The 21,181-nt window shown below is 43.1% G+C and overlaps 1 protein-coding gene across 2 annotated transcripts in view; it reads right to left on the reverse strand.

Moving 5' to 3' along the window:
• Window positions 1-21,181, reverse strand: part of PIGG (phosphatidylinositol glycan anchor biosynthesis class G) — a 121,221-nt gene that overhangs the window by 76,045 nt on the left and 23,995 nt on the right. For both annotated transcript variants that reach the window (XM_054031688.1, XM_054031690.1), the window contains exon 6: window positions 15,860-16,072. In XM_054031688.1, the coding sequence (XP_053887663.1) occupies window positions 15,860-16,072 (213 nt within the window). The remainder of the gene's footprint in view (window positions 1-15,859; window positions 16,073-21,181) is intronic.

The following is a 21,181-nucleotide window of genomic DNA, read 5'->3' on the forward strand; positions in this document are numbered from 1 at the left end:
TACTCCTTCCTAGACAGTCTCTTCCCATTCTGTATGTGTGAAACTGATTTTTTCTTCCTAGGTGGAGCACTTTGCATTTGTCTTTGTTAAACTTCATCCTGTTTACCTCAGCCCATTTCTCCAATTTGTCCAGATCATTTTGAATTATGACCCTGTCCTCCAAAGCAGTTGCAATCCCTCCCAGTTTAGTATCATCCGCAAACTTAATAAGCGTACTTTCTATGCCAATATCTAAGTCGTTGATGAAGATATTGAACAGCACCGGTCCCAAAACAGACCCCTGCGGTACCCCACTCGTTACGCCTTTCCAGCAGGATTGGGAACCATTAATAACAACTCTCTGAGTACGGTTATTCAGCCAGTTATGCACTCACCTTATAGTAGCCCCATCTAAATTGTATTTGCCTAGTTTATCGATAAGAATGTCATGCGAGACTGTATCAAATGCCTTACTAAAGTCTAGGTATACCATATCCACAGCTTCACCCTTATCCACAAGGCTCGTTATCCTATCAAAGAAAGCTATCAGATTGGTTTGACATGATTTGTTCTTCACAAATCCATGCTGGCTGTTCCCTATCACCTTACCACCTTCCAAGTGTTTGCAGATGATTTCCTTAATTACTTGCTCCATTATCTTCCCTGGCACAGAAGTTAAACTAACAGGTCTGTAGTTTCCTAGGTTGTATTTATTTCCCTTTTTATAGATGGGCACTATATTTGCTCAATAGATTCAGATTTGCCAGCAATACAGGAACACACAACCATTCAATCTTTTTTCACTGAGTATCATTCCCTGATCTCTGCAATCAAGTCCCCAACATACACATTTGTGTAATTTCACCTGATAGAGCCAAATAAAATTAGTAGAAACATGAATTGTTACATCATGCAGTCAATTTCAGAAGTGATTTTGCATGCCTCATTTTTAGGGTGTCCAACCTGAAACACTGCAAGTGGCCTGATTTGTCAGATTACCTACCATCTGAGAATCAGGTCCCTTTCAAGACAGATTCCCAAAATCCTAGACTTCTGACAATCTTGGTACTGTATGTTTGCAAGTTCCCAAGGTTCTCTACTGGAATTAATCCCTTTTAAAGGTTATAGTTTCACAGAAAAGTCCTGTTTCTTAGGAGCATACTAATAAGGAAGCTACGATAGCCAAGATATTTCCAAGACATGGAGACTTCAGCCTGATCGTCAAGCCTTTTAAAACTGAGTGTGTGAAAAGTGAAGGGATTATGATCAGCTAGTCCGACCTTGTGCGCAACACAGGCCATAGAATTTCACTAAATGGTTTGGTTCCTGCATCCAATCCATCACTTCTTGTTGAGCTAGGGTACATCTTTTGGAGAGAGATTTCATCTGGATTTAAAGACTTCAAGTGACAGAAGCTACCACATCCCTAGGTAAATTGCTCCAATGGTTCATTACCTTATTTTAGTCTCAGTTTTCTTAGCTTCAGCTTCCAGCAACTGAATCTTATGTCTGTCTGATAAATTAAAGAACCCTCTATCAAGTCTTCTATCCTTGTAGGTACTTGCAATCTGTAGTCAAGTTATCTCCTAAATGTCTCTTGGATAAACTAAATAAGCTAAACTTCTTTAGTCTCTTAGCTAGGGTCAATCGAATTTCTAGTATCAAGAAAAACAAATTTCAGCAAATCAAAGTTTTGAAAGGAACAACTTGAGAAACAACCCCCAACAAAATTGTTTTAGGGGCGGTTTTCAGAGTCACTGGCTTTGCCCCAGCGATGGCCATGAAAACATGCATTTTCAAGGCCTTAAAGAGTTAACGTACCCTCGGGAAAGTAGGAGGCTTTATCAGGCAAGTACCAACATCTTCTGTAGAATCTAAGTTTTCATTTTAAAAATGAAGTTTCTAACGCTTATGGTTGCAAAGATAAGTTTCCAAATGTGAATTGTGAATTGAGGAACTGAAATCCTCCCAAGGCTGCACGCAGAGCTGGTGCCCCTGCTCCTGCTGGTTTGTCAAGCGGCAGAAGAGAAAACTGCTGCTATTCAGAAACCTGTAAGCAAACGTAAAACTGACTGCTAATCTAGGAGCAGTAGCAAACGCAAGAGCTGGAGTGAAAGACTCAAACTGAAGCTGCAGGAAAAATCCTATCAGAGAAACTGCCACCCCGCTCAGAAGGTAGAAATTTCAGGAACAAGGAGGGTGACAGAGATGCACCTACACAGCTGCCAAGCTGTTGAAGGAAAAGAATGTGCCCTCTTCCTTCAAGAAGTCAGAGGGTGTTGCTTTAAGGGTGTCACGCACTAATTAGTGAAAGTCTGATATGGAAGATGGAGGCCTCAAACATTTTGGTAGGAAACTATGCACGCTGTCCCTTCCAGCAGCCTGCAAAAGATTGTTTTTCAACTGGTCATTGTCTCTGGACAGTGGCCATCCCATATTTTCTATCAGTGCCCATGGCCAGCAACGTGTTGGAATACCCTGGCCATGCCCCCTTTCCTCTAGCCCAGCCCTTTACCCCTGGGCCAGGTGGGGGAGTGACTTAAGAGCTACAGCAACCCTAGACCAGAGGATTCATCTCATGCTGGGAGAATACTCCACTGACCCTGTAAGTCAAGCTAAAAGGTACTTTTTTCTTTGGCCAGAGTCGCACAAAGCAGCCTTTCGCAGGCCATCAATATGATCCAGAAAATACAGCAGCTCTGGAACTACGTAGGAAGAGGGACATAAAGGGCAGAGAAAGAAAAAACTAACACTGAAGACAAAACAGGAACGATATGCCATGTTCTTGTAGGGTAGGACACTGAACTGGAACACAAGAGACCTGGGTTTAATTCCTGGATCCACAGACTTGATGTGTAACCTTGGGCAAGTCATTTAATCTGTGCTTCAAAACCCCATCCTCCATCCCGTCTTGTTCATTAGGTTTATAAGCACTTGGGCCTGGAGCTATTTGGGACAGAACTGTATAATCTGTTGGAACCTCCAGACACTATTGTAAAACACATTTTCTGTTACAGGAAAATATAAAGTGAAGTAAAGACAGGAAGAGTAAAAAGTTACTACTTTTCTTATTTCTGTTATGCTTTCAGAGTATTTATAATATAAAGTTGATTGACAATAAGTTCAGTACAGGGTGAGCAGTACAGAAGGAAAATACATCTTAGCCATTCGCGGGGAGTTTTGAATTGTGTGGCAAGACAATTTTTTCCATACTGGCTAGTAACACCTTAAACTTCAGGCTGTTAAGTGTATGGTTCTCAAGTTCCCTGTAGTTTCTTCTCTTCAAACAGACTGTGCTGTTAAGCCTAACAATAGCTATCTCAAACCATAATTTAAAATAAAACAGAGTTGAACTACCTACCAATACTGCAAAGGTTAATGTGACTGAAAGAAGAAATATTTGATATTTGCAAAGACAAAATGGACTTTCTCAGAGAGAATGGGAGATCTGTTATTCCAAGACCCATCTTCCTCGGTGCTCTCAGGAAAATTTGAGACTCAGAAGATAACTGCTAGTTTTTCCATTGTAGAAACTCATTTACCCTCTATAAACATCTGAATAAGAGTTTTAGTACTCTCCCCCCCGAGACAGGAGTGCCACCATCTTTACCGCTGGATTTTAACCAACTCCCTACAAATTCAGTTTTTCTCCACACTCTAGGATGGAAAGCATCTCGTTTATTAAGTTACATCAAATTTTGTTTCAAGAAAGTTACAGACACAACATGGTGTCAAAGAAACATCCACTCAATATTTCAGTTGAGATAAGCAGCAGAAGTATTTGTTGCATTAATAGTAAATGAATAAGGGCTCCTCTATACAAACAATTAGTGTACGGCAACCTGGAGTGCAAGTCTATTCCATGCTAGCCTGCCGTAAACTAACTGTCCACATGGCCCCTGCTACCAAGCACTAAAATTGCCTAGTACTCTCGGATATATTCCCATTTCAAAGCAGAGTTCCTGCAAAGTTTGCAATAATGACTGTTAGACTTGAAGGTATTTTCCTTACTCTCACCAACTACCTTCTAAAGTAGCCTCCAACAGTTATGAAATTAAGAATTCCATCCATGAATTTTTCGTGCATAATCTTCTAAGATTACAGATGATTTCAGCTAAATTTATTCCAGCAGTTACAATTCAAACCAGTACTTCCAGCACAAAGATTGAAGGCGCTGGAATAAAAGGGCTTTTCAACTCTGAAGAGTGACTGGGTAAAAATGGCACTCACTCACTCGGGCCCATCTGCTCCTTGTATATATTCAGTTACAGCTGCCTACTTTAGGGACAGGGATTCTTTGCTTTTTTTAATACAACCTTTTACTCCCATTAGCCCGGCAGAGCCGCAGCTAGAAGAGTGAGCCAAATTCTTTTTCTTCTGCAGCAACAAAACTCTTTAGTGAGTTTGTCAGTTACAGCTGTGCAATCCTATTGAAGACAATGTTGCACAAGTGTAACTGACTGCACTCATTTGGCCTGCAGAATCGTTTGAGGAATAATACATGAGAACAGAAGAGCCCAGATTCAATTTACATGACTGGCTGAACTTAGAAACTTTACTTAAAATTGAATCTTGAATGACAAATGGAACATCACGATGCCCTTTTTACAGTCATTTTTCAGTGTAGACTACTGAGACTTTATTTTGCCATCCAAAATCCCCTTATTGTTGTGATCACTGTCAGCCATTTTATTATGTGGTGTGTACAGCCACTTCTACCCTGAAACAAATCTCCATTTATATACATTGCCTGGTTTGAGACTTAATACTACAAAGATATTAAACTTTTCCTCTGATAATTTTTCCTTCTGTACCATTTTCACTTATGGCAGCATTTCGCAGACTGGGGTCCAGGGACCCCTGGGGGTCCGCAGGCCCTGCTGATCAACTCCTCCCACTGCTTCCCAGCGCCTCCTGCACACCGGGGAACAGCTATTCCCTGGCGTGCAGGAGGCACTGGGAGGGAGGGGGAGGAACGGGGCGCGCTCGGGGAAGGGGCTGGAATCATGTCCGGGGCTGCTGGCCCCACTGATCAACTCCTCCTCCTCCTTCCCAGCACCTCCTGCATGCTGGCATGGGGGGAGGGAAGAGGAGGGGTAGGGGTGGGACTTGGGGGAAGGGGTGGAGTGGGGGCGGGGTCTGGGGCTGAGCGGAGTCCATGGCAAATTTTTAAATCAAAATGGAGGTCCTCGGGTTACTAAAGTTTGAGAACCGTGAGGCTTGGCAAGATACCTAAATGTTCCTTCTTTGGAACCTCCTCTCTCCCTCTACTGAATCTCTGCCCACACCATTCCAGAACAGCATCAGCAGGAAATGGACGTGATTCTTCACCGTTGCATTGCGGCCCAAATGTGTCTTATCAGCAATGCCATGAACCAGTGTGCGTGAACAGCCCAGGAGTGGGGATTCTCACGGCAGAGCAAGGTAAGTCTGGCTCCCAGAGTCAAGGATTGGAATGACCTAGCACATCACCGGTCCAGATAACACCAGAGGGGAACGTAACAATGCTTAAGAGCAATATTGTTTATATTTTTGCACTGGATTTTTTTAACATGTCAACATTAATTCTCCAGCTTTGTTATTCCAAATAAATTTATTTTTAAAAACAGTTGAATCTAACCACAATTTGACAACTGCAAATAATCCAGTTCTAAGGAAGCTATATAAGAAACTAATATATAGGTTAATGTCCTTGTGGCCCTGTAACTCCTACCTTCTCAAGCAAAGATAGAAGAAAATGCTTAAATTCAATGCATTAGTAACAGCACTATGGTGGACATATCTGGGTCATGGAGACTTAAGAATTCTGGTTGGATTTTATTCCTGACTGCTATATAATGGATTGGATACAGCAGATTTACAAGGAAAAAAAATGATTACCAAACGTAAGACAATTTGTTCATTTCACTTTTTTGAGGTAATTCAAACATTTACATTTTCAATCATGGTATGGTTATAACCTTAAAAAACTCTGGGCTAACTTTTCTTCAGATGAAGTTATTTTTTCCACGCCACTTAATCACTTATCTTTTAGGTCCTCCTGCTGAATTCGGTTTGTTGTAGATCACTGAGCATGTCAAGTTCTATTTTACTAGATTTCGTAACATGCACTCCCAATGCGCAGCTTATGCTGTCTCAATGTCTTGCCGATCCCCTGGTTAAGAGCAGGATTCAAGCAATAGGTAGCTCTTTAATGTGGCTGTAATTACGCATGTTAATTCAGAATTATGTACTTCCATTCACACACACCACACAAGCTCCCTAGGACATTTCATTTTCTGACAGTAGGAAGATTGCTCTCCTAGAGTAACTGAAGTAACATTACGTAATGCATTTGTATTTCCACTGAAACATCGAGGACCTCAAAGAATAATATAAAACAAGCTTTTGACCAAGTTCCATGAGATAATTATGTAAGACACTATTTTATGGTATAAATGATAGTAAAGAGTTTCAACGTCTTATTTAACTTAAAAAGGGGGAGGATTAATCTTTAGCTCTCATTTCTTCCCACTCTCTCCACCCTGAGCCTCCTTTCTCATCATGCTCTTTTCTTCCATTCTCCTCTTCCTTTTCCATGTTATTGCTTATGTCTTTAGATCCATCCTGCCCCTGGAGTGAGGCCTGCTCACTCAACACAAATCCACACTTAAAACTCACTTCAGTGACACACGCTAATGGAAATCCATGTAAAACCTCAGCCAAAAATGGGAGGAAGGGGCTAGTGAATTTCCCTGGACAAAGCTTGAATTATCTGTCCCCCAGGGAAGTTCATAAGCTGTCAGTTGGGAGGGAGGGGCTGACAGCTGGGCCTCATTCAGGACACAAGCCTTTTAGCCTCTGAGTTGAAGAAAAGAGGCCTTTTGATTCAGGGAGGAACAAAGTCTTCCTGGAATCTAGGCCAAGATGATCTCTGCATACCGGGTATATGTGGCCACTCAATAACCACATCTTCCATTACATTAGGTGGCTTTGTACTACTCCAATGGTCAAAAGCTGCCTCAAAACCAGCTGCCCCAGTGACAAGAGTCTTCATACAAGATGGGAAAGGACTGCCTAGGAAGGAGTACTGCGGAAAGGGATCTGGGAGTCATAGTAGATCACAAGCTAAATACGAGTCAGCAGTGTAACTTTGTTGTAAAAAAAGCAAACATTCTGGGATGTATTAGCAGGAGTGTTGAAAGCAAGACACCAAAGGTAATTCATCTGCTCTACTTCATGCTGATTAGGCCTCAACTGGAGTAGTGTGTCAATTCTGGGTGCCAAATTTCAGGAAAGATGTAAACAAATTGGAGAAAATCCAGAGAAGAGCAACAAAAATGATTAAAGGGCTAGAAAACATGACCTCTGAGAGAAGACTGAAAAAACAGGGTTTGATTTGTTTGGAGAAGAGAAGATCAAGAGGAGACACGATAACAGTTTTCAAGTACATGAAAGGTTGTTACAAGGAGGAGGGAGGTAAATTGTTCTTGTTAACCTCTGAGGATAGGACAAGAAGCAATGTGTTTAAATTGCAGCAAGGGACGTTTAGGCTGGACATTAGGAAAAACTTCCTAACTGTCAGGGTGGTTAAGCACTAGGATAAATTGCCTAGGGAGATTGTGGAATCTCTGTCATTGGAGATTTTTAAGAGCACATTAGACAAACACCTGTCAGGGATGGTCTAGACAATACTTAGTCTGCCATGAGTGCAGGGACTGGACTAGATGACCTCTCGGGGTCTCTTGATTCTATGGATTCCCCAAGCACAAGGGAATATTTTGTCGGCATAGAGCTATGTTAGCATCCTTTACACCTGGCTTCCGCTCAGACTACAACACAAGAATGGCTGGGCTTCCCTGGCATCTGGCTGATATCAAACTACCAAAACTCCTCCTTGGGCCCAGTGACAACCAGCACCAATTGTAAACCGGACAGATCTAAGAAGGGGATCGGAGAATAAAAAGTGGCTTCAATTTCACCATTGTTTGACTCCATTAGGAATCATAAAATCATAAATATCAAGGTTGGAAGGGACCTCAGGAGGTCATCTAGTCCAACCCCCTGCTCAGAGCAGGACCAATCCCCAGACAGATTTTTGCCCCAGATCCCTAAGTGGCCCCCTCAAGGACTGAACTCACAACCCTGGGTTTCGCAGGCCAATGCTCAAACCACTGAGCTATCCCTCCCCCCCTACTTGTGTTTTCATTTAATCCACATACCTAAAACAAAGTCAATATTAGACATTAACTGAAGAGTTTCATTTTAGTTTTAGGCCTAAAATGTAACTCATCACTGCAGCAAATGCAATCGTGCTTTAAGCAAGCTAGTATTTTTGCAAAATAGTTCACTCCCCCACAGTTATTTACATTGTACAGAAACAACCAACTTGCATGTCATTCGTAACATGCACACTTTGGGAAGTGAGCATTCATGTGTACCATCAACCCACAGCTGTCATCTTTCAGTTCAGGAAGTCACTCACTCCAAACCACATGTTTATGTCTAGCTAAATTCCTTCCAGGCTCTCCTCTTTCTTCCCATCTTGACACTGCATTTTCAGAGTCCTCTATCAACTGTCTGGGCTCCCCTCTTCCAAAAGAAGCCACTCCATTGCTCCTATGTCAGTTTCTATTAACTCTTCCCCTCAAAGTGATGAACTCCCCAGTTCAGTTTCAGAATTTTCATTTAACGTTTAACTTTAATGTACCTGAAAATTGATTTTTAGTTTGAAGATTCCTTTGTCCTTCAACAAGTTATTCAGATACCTATGCTCTTACAACAAAGTTGAGCTGTCAGAATGTTTTCTGTGCCACCTTTCAATATAATTTTATGAGGAAAGTAAGTTCCTAATCTACTTTCCCTATATTGTTCATTAAATTTGTATGATGTAATATAGATGAAGATAGATAACACTTGTGTACTCTTCCTGTTAGTGCAAGACTGGCTATGTCTCTGTACCCCTACCCCCACAGCCATCTCACTATGGCTTCTTCCAAAGAAAATGTGAAGACGACACACTTTTCGTTTTCATTCGTCTTTAAGATGAAATAACCAACATAGAACACAGTACTGCAGCTGACGGCATATTATTCTACAAACAGATCATAAACAAGACCTTTTGTGTCTGGCAGAACAGCAGCAACTCTGTGCAAAAGAAGTCAGCTCACCAACAAGCAAAGGTAGAGTTCCAAAAAAATTAATGACATGAAGAACAGATGGTGGCTGGATAAATCAAATGAGCTTCAACTTCTCGCTGAAACCCATGATATGCATGGCTTCTTTAATGCTGTTTAAACCATTTATGGCCCATGCATCCGAGGCCAACCCCCCTGAGATCTAAAGATGGAGGGGAGTTGATCAAAAAAATGGAAGCCATCAACACACACTGGAAGCAACACTTCAAAGATCTCCTCAATCAGGATTCTGCTGTTGATGACAGTGTCTTCATCTTTATCCCACAACACCCGATCAGAGATGAATTTGGAATACCTCCAACCCTGGAAGAAGTGTGCAGAGCTATTAAGCAGATGAAGAACAACAAGCCACCTGGAGTTGATGGAATCGCTACAGAAATTTACAAGCAGGGGGAGAGGAACTCAGCTCACAGCTACACAATCTTGCTTTGAAAATCTGGAACCATGAGAAAATCCCATTTGCATTTAGAGATGCTATGATTGTGACAATTTTCAAAAAAGGAGATGAATCTGACTGTGGAAATTATAGATGAATTTCTCTGTTAGCAACTGCAGGAAAGACTCACAAGACTTCTCCTGAACCGACCTCTTCTCTCTTGCAGAAGACATTCTTCCTGAATCTCAGTGTGGGTTTAGACCATTTAGAGGCACTATTGACATGATCCTCACAGCTTGCCAGCTGCAGGAAAAATGTAGAGACCACCACAGACCACTATCCCAGGCGTTCATTGACCTGACAAAAGCCTTTGACTCCATTAACAGAGAAGTGTCGTGGAAAAGCCTTCTGAAGTATGGATGTCCACCAAAATTTGTCACCATTCTTCGGCTCCTTCATGATGACACACAAACGGTCATCCTCTGTAATGCATCTACTATGGCTTCCTTTTAAGGTTAAGACAGGCGTTTATCAGGGCTGTGTCACTGCCCCGACGTTCTTCTCCATCTTCCTTGCTGCAATGCTTTATTTGATCACTGATAAGATACTGGTAGGAGTGCAGCTAATCTACTGAATGGATGGCAAACTGTTGAACTTTGGCTGCTTCTAATCCAGAATCAAAACATCGCCAACTTCACTCATCGAGCTTCAGTATGCTGACAACACGTAGTGTGTGCTCACTCGGAAACAGATCTTCAAGCCATCATCAACATCTTTGCTGAAGCATATCAGAAAATGGGACTGGCACTTAATGTCCAGAAGACAAAGGTCCTCCATCAGCAAGCTTCTGGTGCACAATTCCCAGCACCAGCAATACAGATCCCCAATAACCCTCTAGAGAATGCTGCACACTTCCCATATCTTGGAATCCATCTCTCACAGACATTGGTATGATATTGATGAAGAAATCCAGTATCATCTCAAATGTGCAAGCCAAGTTCTTGGTCATCTGAGAAAGAAGGTGTTTGAAGATTGCGACATCAGAACCAAAGCCAAACTCATGGTCTGTAAAATGGTTGTGATCCCCACCCTACAGTATGGGGCTGAAAGGTGGACAACATACATGACACATCTTAAGGCGCTGGAGAAGTATCAATGCTGTATGCATAACATTCTGCAATCAAATTGGATGATAGACACACTAACATCAGTGTCCTCTCGCAAGCTAATATTACGAGCATTGAGGCCATTATTATTTATCATCAACTTCGCTGTGCAAGCCACATTGTCAGGATGCCTGATTCCAGACTGCCAAAACAAGTCTTCTACTCTCAACTCAGCCAAGGCAGAAAAACCTCAGAGGAGGGCAGAAAAAATGTTACAGGGATGTCCTCAAGGCTAATAGGAGGAAATTCAACATTAACATCAACTTGTGGGAATTTATAACCCAACAACAATGGAGGAACTGCTTGAGACAGGGAACTCAGCACTTTGAAAATCAGATGTGACTACATGTAACGGAAGAACAGAAGTGAGAAAGTGCATGGTATGGCCCGAACTAATACCCCAAGGTCACCCGCCCTGTTCGGAAACACGTCTGCAATGTGGCAGAGTCTACAGCTCCAGAATAGGCCTTATCAGTCATCAACGGATCCACAGATCATTTGAAATGGACAATCCATGAACGACAATCATCCTCAACTTCGAGGGATTCCCGATGATATACGTACATATATACACACACACCTACCTTTTTTCAGGCACCCAAGCATCATATTTAATACATTTATTGCTGACTCTACACACTGGACAGATTTTTTTTCAGTTCACTACCTTAGCCTCAGTTACTCCTTGATCATTTTCTCCTTCAAAAGATCCTACTGCTTTTGGACTCAAGGGACAAGAAAAGTTCAGACTACTTTTAGAAAAATGTGTTACTTTATATTTATATCCATCATAGAATCATAGAATCATAGAATATCAGGGTTGGAAGGGACCTCAAGAGGTCATCTAGTCCAACCCCCGGCTCAAAGCAGGACCAATTCCCAACTAAATCATCCCAGCCAGGGCGTTGTCAAGCCGGGCCTTAAAAACCTCCAAGGAAGGAGACTCCACCACCTCCCTAGGTAACGCATTCCAGGGTTTCACCACCCTCCTAGTGAAATAGTGTTTCCTAATATCCAACCTGGACCTCCTCCACTGCAACTTGAGACCATTGCTCCTTGTTCTGTCACCTGCCACCACTGAGAACAGCCGAGCTCCATCCTCTTTGGAACCGCCCTTCAGGTAGTTGAAGGCTGCTATCAAATCCCCCCTCATTCTTCTCTTCTGGACACTAAACAATCCCAGTTCCCTCAGCCTCTCCTCATAAGTCATGTGCTCCAGACCCCTAATCATTTTTGTTGCCCTCCGCGGGACTCTTTCCAGTTTTTCTACATCCTTCTTGTAGTGTGGAGCCCAAAACTGGACACACTACTCCAGATGACCCTCACCAATGATGAATAGAGGGGAATGATCACATCCCTCGATCTGCTGGCAATGCCCCTACTTATACAGCCCAAAATGCCGTTAGCCTTCTTGGCAACAAGAGCACACTGTTGACTCATATCCAGCTTCTCGTCCACTGTGACCCCTAGGTCCTTTTCTGCAGAACTGCTACCTAGCCATTCGGTCCCTAGTCTGTAACAGTGCATGGGATTCTTCCATCCTAAGTGCAGGACTCTGCACTTGTCCTTGTTGAACCTCATCAGGTTTTTTTTGGCCCAATCCTCTAATTTGTCTAGGTCCCTCTGTATCCGATCCCTACCCTCTAGTGTATCTACCACGCCTCCTAGTTTAGTGTCATCTGCAAACTTGCTGAGAGTGCAGTCCACACCATCCTCCAGATCATTAATAAAGACATTAAACAAAACCGGCCCCAGGACCGACCCCTTGGGGCACTCCGCTTGAAACCGGCTGCCAACTACACATGGAGTCACTGATCACTACCCGTTGAGCCCGACGATCTAGCCAGCTTTCTATCCACCTTACAGTCCATTCATCCAGCCCATACTTCTTTAACTTGGCGGCAAGAATACAGTGGGAGACCGTATCAAAAGCTTTGCTAAAGTTAAGGAATAACACATCCACTGCTTTTCCCTCATCCACAGAGCCAGTTATCTCATCATGGAAGGCAATTAGGTTAGTCAGGCACGACTTCCCCTTCGTGAATCCATGCTGACTGTTCCTGATCACTTTCCTCTCCTCTAAATGTTTCATAATTGATTCCTTGAGGACCTGCTCCATGATTTTTCCAGGGACTGTATCATCTGAAATTACTCAAGGCATCATAGTTTTTAACTGGCCAAAACACAGTGTTTGCAAACTTCAACTCACAACCAATCTCCTCCTTGAATAAAAAGTTTCTTATCCCTACTAATTTTTGGTTAGCAGCTTCTCCATCACAAATAAGTAATGCATCTCCTCTGTAGAATTCAGAGGTGATCCAACTGGTACTCAAGGCTCCAGTGGCCAGAAGCTGGGAATGAGAGACAGGGGATGGATCACTTGATGCTGACCTGTTCTGTTCATTCCCTCTGGGGCACCCTGCACTGACCACTGTCGGAAGACAGGATACTGGGCTAGATGGACCTGACCCAGTAGGGCCGTTCTTATGATCTAAGCCCTGCTGTTCAACTCAGGCCACTAGAAGAATTTTTTAAAACCTGTAGAAGCCCTCCAGCAACCTATTAGCATTCAAACAACTTGAAATTACATTAACTAACCTAAATATATAAATTGCCTTCAAGTCTCTCTTTAGAGAAAAAAATTATTTTGTATTCCAGCCATTTACCAGACTACCATAGTGGGCTGAATGAGAAGAGAATCTGCTAAGAGAAAGAAAATTAGCAGGCAAGAAATTTCTCATTCTGCTGCACAGCTTCTCTTCTCATTCATCATCACAAGTGGGAAGTAGTGAGCAGTGATTCACAGACATAGGGATAAAGGATAAAGCAGACTTCGTTATTATGGTAGAATTATCAGCAGAAACAGAAGTTGCCCCTAAAAAGCAAATCCTTGTAATTTTAAAAAAGTATGTGAGATCCAATACAGTCACACCTTTTTCTACCAAAGGAGGCTTGTATAGAGGAATGGAAGCCTAAATTGCAAGACTTCCTCTGATGAGCTTCAGATTTGTCTCCTACACTGTCAGGTATCTTGAAAACCTCCATGAATGGTATCCCAGATACTTAGCATGTAAACTGGCGCAAGATTTTACATCTTGCCTGGTGCAACTTTGAGGCCTTAAGGCCTGGCATTTTGGTTGGAATGAGATGAACAAGGAACAATTGGTGTGTCCACTTCATATGCTTGAGATTTTTTTATTGCTCTTGGAGTGCCCATTTATGCCACCCGCTTCTAAAGGTGTGCTAAGGATTGAAACAAAATGGGATAACTGTTTTCCAGGAATTATGGAAAGAAGAATTTACCTTGAGCATAAAGGTTTCTCAAGCTCTAATAGCAGCAAGGGCAGCTACCCACTTTGTTATGGTGCTTAGTTGTAGGACCCATTGCTGTACAACAAACAGCACTGTACAAATATACAGGCTGTTAATGATAGGTGGTCCAGGTCCTAATGAAATGGGATCCCTGCTATAAAAAGTCTAGTCTTTCCTGGAGGGGTCACGGGCGGTCTATGAAGTTCACAGAAATGCCTTCTGGACCAGTGGAGAAGTAGGAGAAAGACTAATTCTTTTCTATATCCTGTACGAATGGTCCTGAAACACATTACATCTTTCTCTGCCTGGGGCATAATATCCATTGCCACAGAGAAGCTTTGACCCCTGGTTACTCCCAGGTTTGGGAGGAAGAGATACTTGTGCTTCAGCTCAGAAGCCAACCTCTAACAGGAGGTAGGAGGAAACTTGCCCAAAGGGAATGTTATGTCATAACTGCTCACTACAGGGTCTCTTGCACCTTTACTGGCCACTGTCAGACACAATACTGGACTATGAACCACTGGTCTGACCCCACATGGCCATGTCTACGTTTTCTTTTTCCAAAACATGCAACTAATAGAGCTGTCCAGGTAAGCTGAAGGGATAAGTACTTCGATTTGGGGAATTCACCCTCTAGGTATGCTCTCCTCTCTTCAGGATGTTTCCATAGTGAGTGTGCTTGATTGGCTGAGAGTGAAAACTGGACTAGCTTTCAGCACATTTGTACTTGCCTGCCCACAAAGACCCGTTTGGATGTGATCCACGAATGACACTTAATTTTGCATTGCCTCTGGAGGAATTTCTGCAAGCACATGGAGAAATCCCATTCAGGAGATTGCATAGCACCAGCTATTCACTGGGGATAACTGGTTACAGATGATCATTGATACTAAGAGGTTTTTGTTCTTTGCAAATCTTTACCATGATGGTATAATTATGGCCAGAGTCATGCCTGTTTTGACCCAAGTCAGCAATTCTCTGCAGTAGATTCAAAAAGTTCTGGATTTTGAACTGCTGTGTTTGAATCCTTTCCAATAGCTAGCAAGTTATGCATGGGGTCTGTTTCTCCGTACTGGGCACTGACTACCTTTTTGTCCATGAACGAGTATATATACACATAACTTGTGACCATCTGCCATTTCTTAAGACTGAGTGCAGAGGGTAGACCAAAAGGAGACATCTTGTACAAAAATTATAATGTCTCTTACACAAATGCTCCTTTTGCCTTTGATATGCTGGGGATTTTGTTGGTGGGAGGAGTGGAAATCAAATTTCTTTGACAGCTTTAGTTTTCTCCCTTCTGCTAGGAGAACAGTCTCTTCTTAAATAACCCTAGGTGCTGGTAGCAAGCAACAGATTTCTATGCTGGCTTTGACAGTGATGAATGAGGCCTCTATATATTCTGAGCTACTAACTTATTTAATGTTTCTCCATTGAGAAACATGTGCTCTCATAACACTAAAGTCATAAAGTTTGGTATTATTTCTTTAACTACATGGAAGTCAGTAGCCCCCGCACAGAGTGCCTCATTCGTGGATTTACATATAGAACTTCAGTCACATCTGAATTTACGTGAGATGCCTACTTTATTTGATCATGTCTCTTGCCCTTTGGTTAGCAGCTTGACCCCATATCTATGAACCTTAATTTAAAACAGCATGCAATAACAAAGACTAATATGCTTAATTTAGCAGGTACTATTCTCAGAACTCACCTCGACTGACCTATCAGTTTGTACTGGTGAGTTGTGTTCTTGTTTCTAAAAACCCCAAATTGAAGTTTAAGTGTCTCCTGCTGACAGAGAAACAGGACACTGCTGGATACCAGAAAAATAACTTTAATTGACTTACCTTTTTCATATGTAGGCATGTTCTCCTGAAGTAGTCTACTAAGCTGGAACCCATTTAAATGCAAGAACCTTAGTTGTTCTCTCATTGTTTTCCCTTCTATAATGGAGAGTATAATATTCCCAACACTGTTTCTTGAAATTGGCAGGCCAAGACCTATTGCCAACGTAGCAGCTAAGTCCGTCTGTTGCACAAGTTCTGGCTGTTTTAAAGGGCCTAGAAGAAGAAGGAGAATACTTATATTACAAAATTATTCTGATTTGGAAGGTGGAGCTGCAAGCTTGGGTAGTCTCCGAATGTGCTCATGTACTAGATCAGATGTGTTCCCAAATCAGGGTCTGCTTAAAAAAAAAAAGCGTTGGTCACAGTCTAGCTCCTCTTCCTTTCCAGCTGCTGCACCGCAACAGAGGACAGCAAAAGTGTTATTAAATTCTTACGTAACGTTACTCTTCCACATTAGTAATTATTGTAGTTTTAGCAAGCATGCATGTAATTATGAATAGGACAGGGTGGTCCATGAAACCATCTTTGAACTAAGTTGTGGTCCACATTATGAAAGTGCATGACAATCCCTGTACTATATAAAACTCTAACGAAGTTGGAGGTGACATTCACTGACGTGTACGTGGGAACTATTCTCGGATTTAAAAAATTCTGTGACTAATAATTTGAAATAATGTATATTCATCGTTTTCTTGAAACTTATCTGTATTGAGATGACACCCAAAGACTGACTTAATATCTGGGCTCCAACATGCTAGGCAAAAAGCACAAGAGATTTAAACAGGAGGAACTAAGGCTGCAATTCTGCTATTCCACATAAGCAGGCCTAATGATTTCAATGAGGCTTTGCACAGGGGACCATCACATGCTGCAGCTTGCAGGATTAGGGCCTCAAGGCCAATCCCACAGACCTTTCAACACATGAATAACTTCACTCACGTAAGTGCTACTGTGTGCGTACATATGAGCTTAAACGCTTGCTGTGTCAGGCTCTGACTTTTTGGAAAACTATCAGTGTTTTCTTGTGTGCGCCTTGCAAGCTACACGACAGCATTTTAAAAGATACCTGAAGTGCTTGTGTATACAAGAATAGCCAAGATGGGTCTTGCTATAAATAAATACACTTCCTGAAAAAAGATCACTACAGTATCTATTACTCTGATAGCTCCTTGTAAGAGCATTAGAAGTTCTCATCTCATTTTTAGTCTTGCTTTGATGGCGTGACCCTAAGAGCCCCTTAACGCCAACTGGCAGAGGGTCCACCATACTGCAACTTATATCAGGCCTGACACACACACACTGTCCCCAACACACTGTTGCCATAATATGTATCTAAAGCAGAGGAGGGCAAACTACGGCTCACAGGACTGTCTTTCGCGGCCCTTGAGCTCCCAGCCGGGGAGGCTAGCTCCCAGCCGGGGAGGCTAGCCCCCGGCTCCTCCCGGCTCCTCTCCCTCACAGCCTCAGCCCGCTGTGCTGCCAGCGCTCTGGGTGCTGGGGCTGCGAGCTCCCGCCGAGCAGCATGGCGATGAGGCTGGCTCCGGCCCAGGGTGACCAGATGGGATGAAGAAAATATCGGGACACATGGCGGGGAGGGGGAGAGTGGGAAGAATCCCGCCGGGACGTGGGACAAACGGCTAAATATCGGGACGTCTGGTCACCCTACTACGGCCAGGCTCTGAGCGGCATGGTAAGGGGGGCAGGGAGCAGGGGGATTGGATAAGGGGCAGAAGGTCCCGGGGGGCAGTCAGGGGATGGGGAGCGGTTGGATGGGGTGGAGGTTCAGGGAGTGGGGGGGACAGCAAGGATTGGATAGGCATGGGAGTCCTGGGGGCGGCAGGGGTGTAGATAGGGGTCACGGCAGTCAGGGGAAATGGGAGCAGGAGGGGTTGGATAGGGGGTGGGGTCCCAGAGGGGCGGTCAGGGGACAAGGAACGGGGGGGTTAGATGGGTTGGAGGTTCTGAGGGGGGCAGTCGGGGAGGGGAAATGGGAGGGGGCAGATAGGGGGCGGGGGCCAGGCTGTTCGGGGAGGCACAGCCTTCCCTACCCGGCACTCCATACAATTTCAGAACCCCGATGTGGCCCTCAGGCCAAAAAGTTTTCCCACTCCTAATCTAAAGGGTGCCATGTAAGGTATCATATGTAAACCAGTGAAACGCTGGTCCTGGAAATCATTGTGGGTTGCATACAAAGAGTCATAGGCATGCACTGGAAACAGGTTCTTAAAACGTGTTTGGAAAGCAATCCATAAACCCAGCCTGCCCTAGACAGAGGGACTTTGACCAGAGGGTTTACAGGCAGAGAACAATGAAAGGACAATTACACAGAAGGTAAACAAAGTAATCAAACCTAGAAGAGGAGCAAATTATGAGGAGGATGTGAAATCAGTTTAGTTCGCACACTTGGGGACCCCAGAGTCTGAATCCTGCTTCCCAACAGATCACCCTGACTCTAAAGACAAAGACAATGGACTTTGGAAAATACAAGGGAGCAAAAAGCCATTGGAGTTAGCTACGACTTAGAAGACATAGGGAACCGAACCCTCTGAGCATATGAACAGGGGATTCTCTTGGCCTGAAAGGCAGGAGCTGCTGGTAACTTGATTTAAGTGAGAAACCTGCTTGTGTAAAGATTGTAACTGGCTAAAATTAAGTTTTAGTGACTGAAAACATGTTTTGTTTGTAACCATAACTGTCTCTTATTCTTGCTTAGAATCACTTAAATCTCTGGTCATGTCTACACTAGCAAGTTTACAGCAGCACAGCTGTACTGATAAGAGTTGTGCCACTGTAAAGCCGCTCGTGTAGCTGCACTATGCCTACAGGAGAGAGCTCTCCCGTCGACATAATAAAACCACCTAAATGAGAGGTGGTAGCTAAGTAGGCAGGAAAGCGTCTCCAACCAACATAATGCTGTGCATACGAGCACTTATGCTAGCAAAGCGTATGTTGCTGGGGGGGGTGCTTTTCTCACACCCGAGCAACATAGGTTTGCTGAAGACTCTCACGTACTTCAATATAACAGCGCTGAGATGGTTTGTAGTAAAACTAAAAAAAAAAGTTTATTAATGAGGAACAGAGGCCATGTCTACACTTCCACTTACGTCGGCAAAATCTAACAGACTGATGTGTCTGGAGGCAGGAAACAATTTCTGTGGGTGTCCAACGAGAGAGAACGGAAACTGCAGGGAGACATCTCTGGGGAACTCATGTTATAATAATAATAATAATAATAATAATGGAGATATCCCATCTCCTAGAACTGGAAGGGACCTTGAAAGGTCATCGAGTCCAGCCCCCTGCCTTCACTAGCAGGACCAAGTACTGATTTTGCCCCAGATCCCCAAGTGGCCCCCTCAAGGATTGAACTCACAACCCTGGGTTTAGCAGGCCAATGCTCAAACCACTGAGCTATCCCCACCCCCCACCCCCAATTGTTACCTGTAAGGCAAGATTTAAACTGGCAAAGCCTTGAGGAGTTTGCTGGCAAGGCAGACAGGCTGCTGGGTAGGGGCCTGATGCATAGTTTAGCAGCAACAAAGCTCTCATTTGCTGAGACAGAGGGATAACAGTGGCTTACAGTGCTGGGAGTCCTAAGCAGAATGTCACAGACGGTTCCTATTTATTCCCATGCTCATTCAAAATGCCACCTACAATCCTTAAATCTTCTTTCATGTAATCCTTGCACACTAGTCTCAGCAACTTTCAGAATGTCATTAAAGACAAAAAGTTACCCACTGGTATACTTGATTGGTAACAACTGGTTGCTATGTAGATTATACCAAACTTATTTAGTAACAATTGGGATTTGCATCTCCCTAATAGGTTACACAAGTAATACTTGACCAGCACACTAATTCAAAGATAACTGCCAGTAGGATTACCCCATTTGCATAAACCAGATCTACCAAATTAAACATAGCCTGAATTATTTGCTCGTTTGCAAGAGTAAGACCATTTAAAAAGAGTGACTAAAATTCCAACTCGAGAGGGAACGGATAGCAAGGGAAAGCTACATACGAGTTGCAAAGCTCACTATTAGTAACACAAATATCAAGGGACAAAATGCCATAATTTCACAAGACTCTTCAAAGTGCCATGCCGCTGACATTGATCAAATGTAACTGGGAGCAACAATCAGCTCTTGATTTGGTTAGTTCAATATCTGAAAGCAACCCAACTGCCCTTGTTGACACCGTGTTGAGTGCATCAGCTGGACTCCAGCTCTGCAGATGGAAGTGCATCAGCTGTGCTGAAGTAACCTCCAGCAAGAGAACTAAGCCAAGTATCTGATGGCAAGATTTAAAAGCAAGAAAGTCAGTTGTCATAGCAAATGGGTGGCGGGAGGCCAGGGAGCAAGGGACAGAATGATATGGAAGAGCAAATTTATCTCACTGTAACTTATCTTAATTGATTATTTGGACAAAGTGTTTGAAGGTAATTAAAAGTTATGCAAACCGTAGAATAAATATCTTTATAAACACAAACAAGCCACTGTGACATTCCCTCCCTTTTCCTCTTCCTATGGATCAATGCACTTTTCACAATGGAATGGGGTGTCAATCAGAAAAACCTTTAGTGCTGTACAATTAGAAATGTGACCAATAGAATGACTACACTCATGCTCAGCATTCTGCATTCGGGGATTGGAGCCAAGCATCCACATTGTCAGTATTTCAACCTCTTGCCCCTCTACAGCAAGAGCTCCACTTCTCTCCCTAACACCACCACTCCAGTCTTTAATCTTCCCACTCAGACCGGGAATGGACATTTACTCCCCCACCACTGATCTGGGGCACAAGAGAAGGGCAGGAAAAAGTTCTTCTCAGGGAAAGGCAAGGTTAGGCAGAACTCACTTCAAGCAGGAATTCAGTTCCAATCTTGTCTCCTAGTGGCCAATAATCAGCCTACCTCTTCAGAAAAGACCCCTTTAATAGACTCCTGAATCCTTTAGGAAGTTAGCCAGTCCTAAAGTGATGGCCACATGGAAAACAGATTGTTTCTTAAGAGGCTAAAACACAGAGGTCATGTTTTAGCAGGACATCAATGCACACCAAGGATAGTAAACACACATGGCCAATGTGTTACAGTTTATTTCTCTACTAACGCAAAACCTTGTTAAACTGTCTGTAAAGAGAAAGTGTCTTATGTAACTTAACGCTCTACACCAATGTATAACAAAGCTTTGAACCTGAAAGTTTAGAGCCATTATGAACTAAACTAGAGATGAAAGCATATTCTAAAAGACTGTTTAAAAATCACCTACAATCGTACAGTTCTGAATAGGTTTTTTTAATACAATAAGAGACTGAAATTCTTCAA

This window comes from Malaclemys terrapin, chromosome 6 (assembly GCF_027887155.1).
Source record: "Malaclemys terrapin pileata isolate rMalTer1 chromosome 6, rMalTer1.hap1, whole genome shotgun sequence".
NCBI classification, from domain to species: domain Eukaryota; kingdom Metazoa; phylum Chordata; order Testudines; family Emydidae; genus Malaclemys; species Malaclemys terrapin.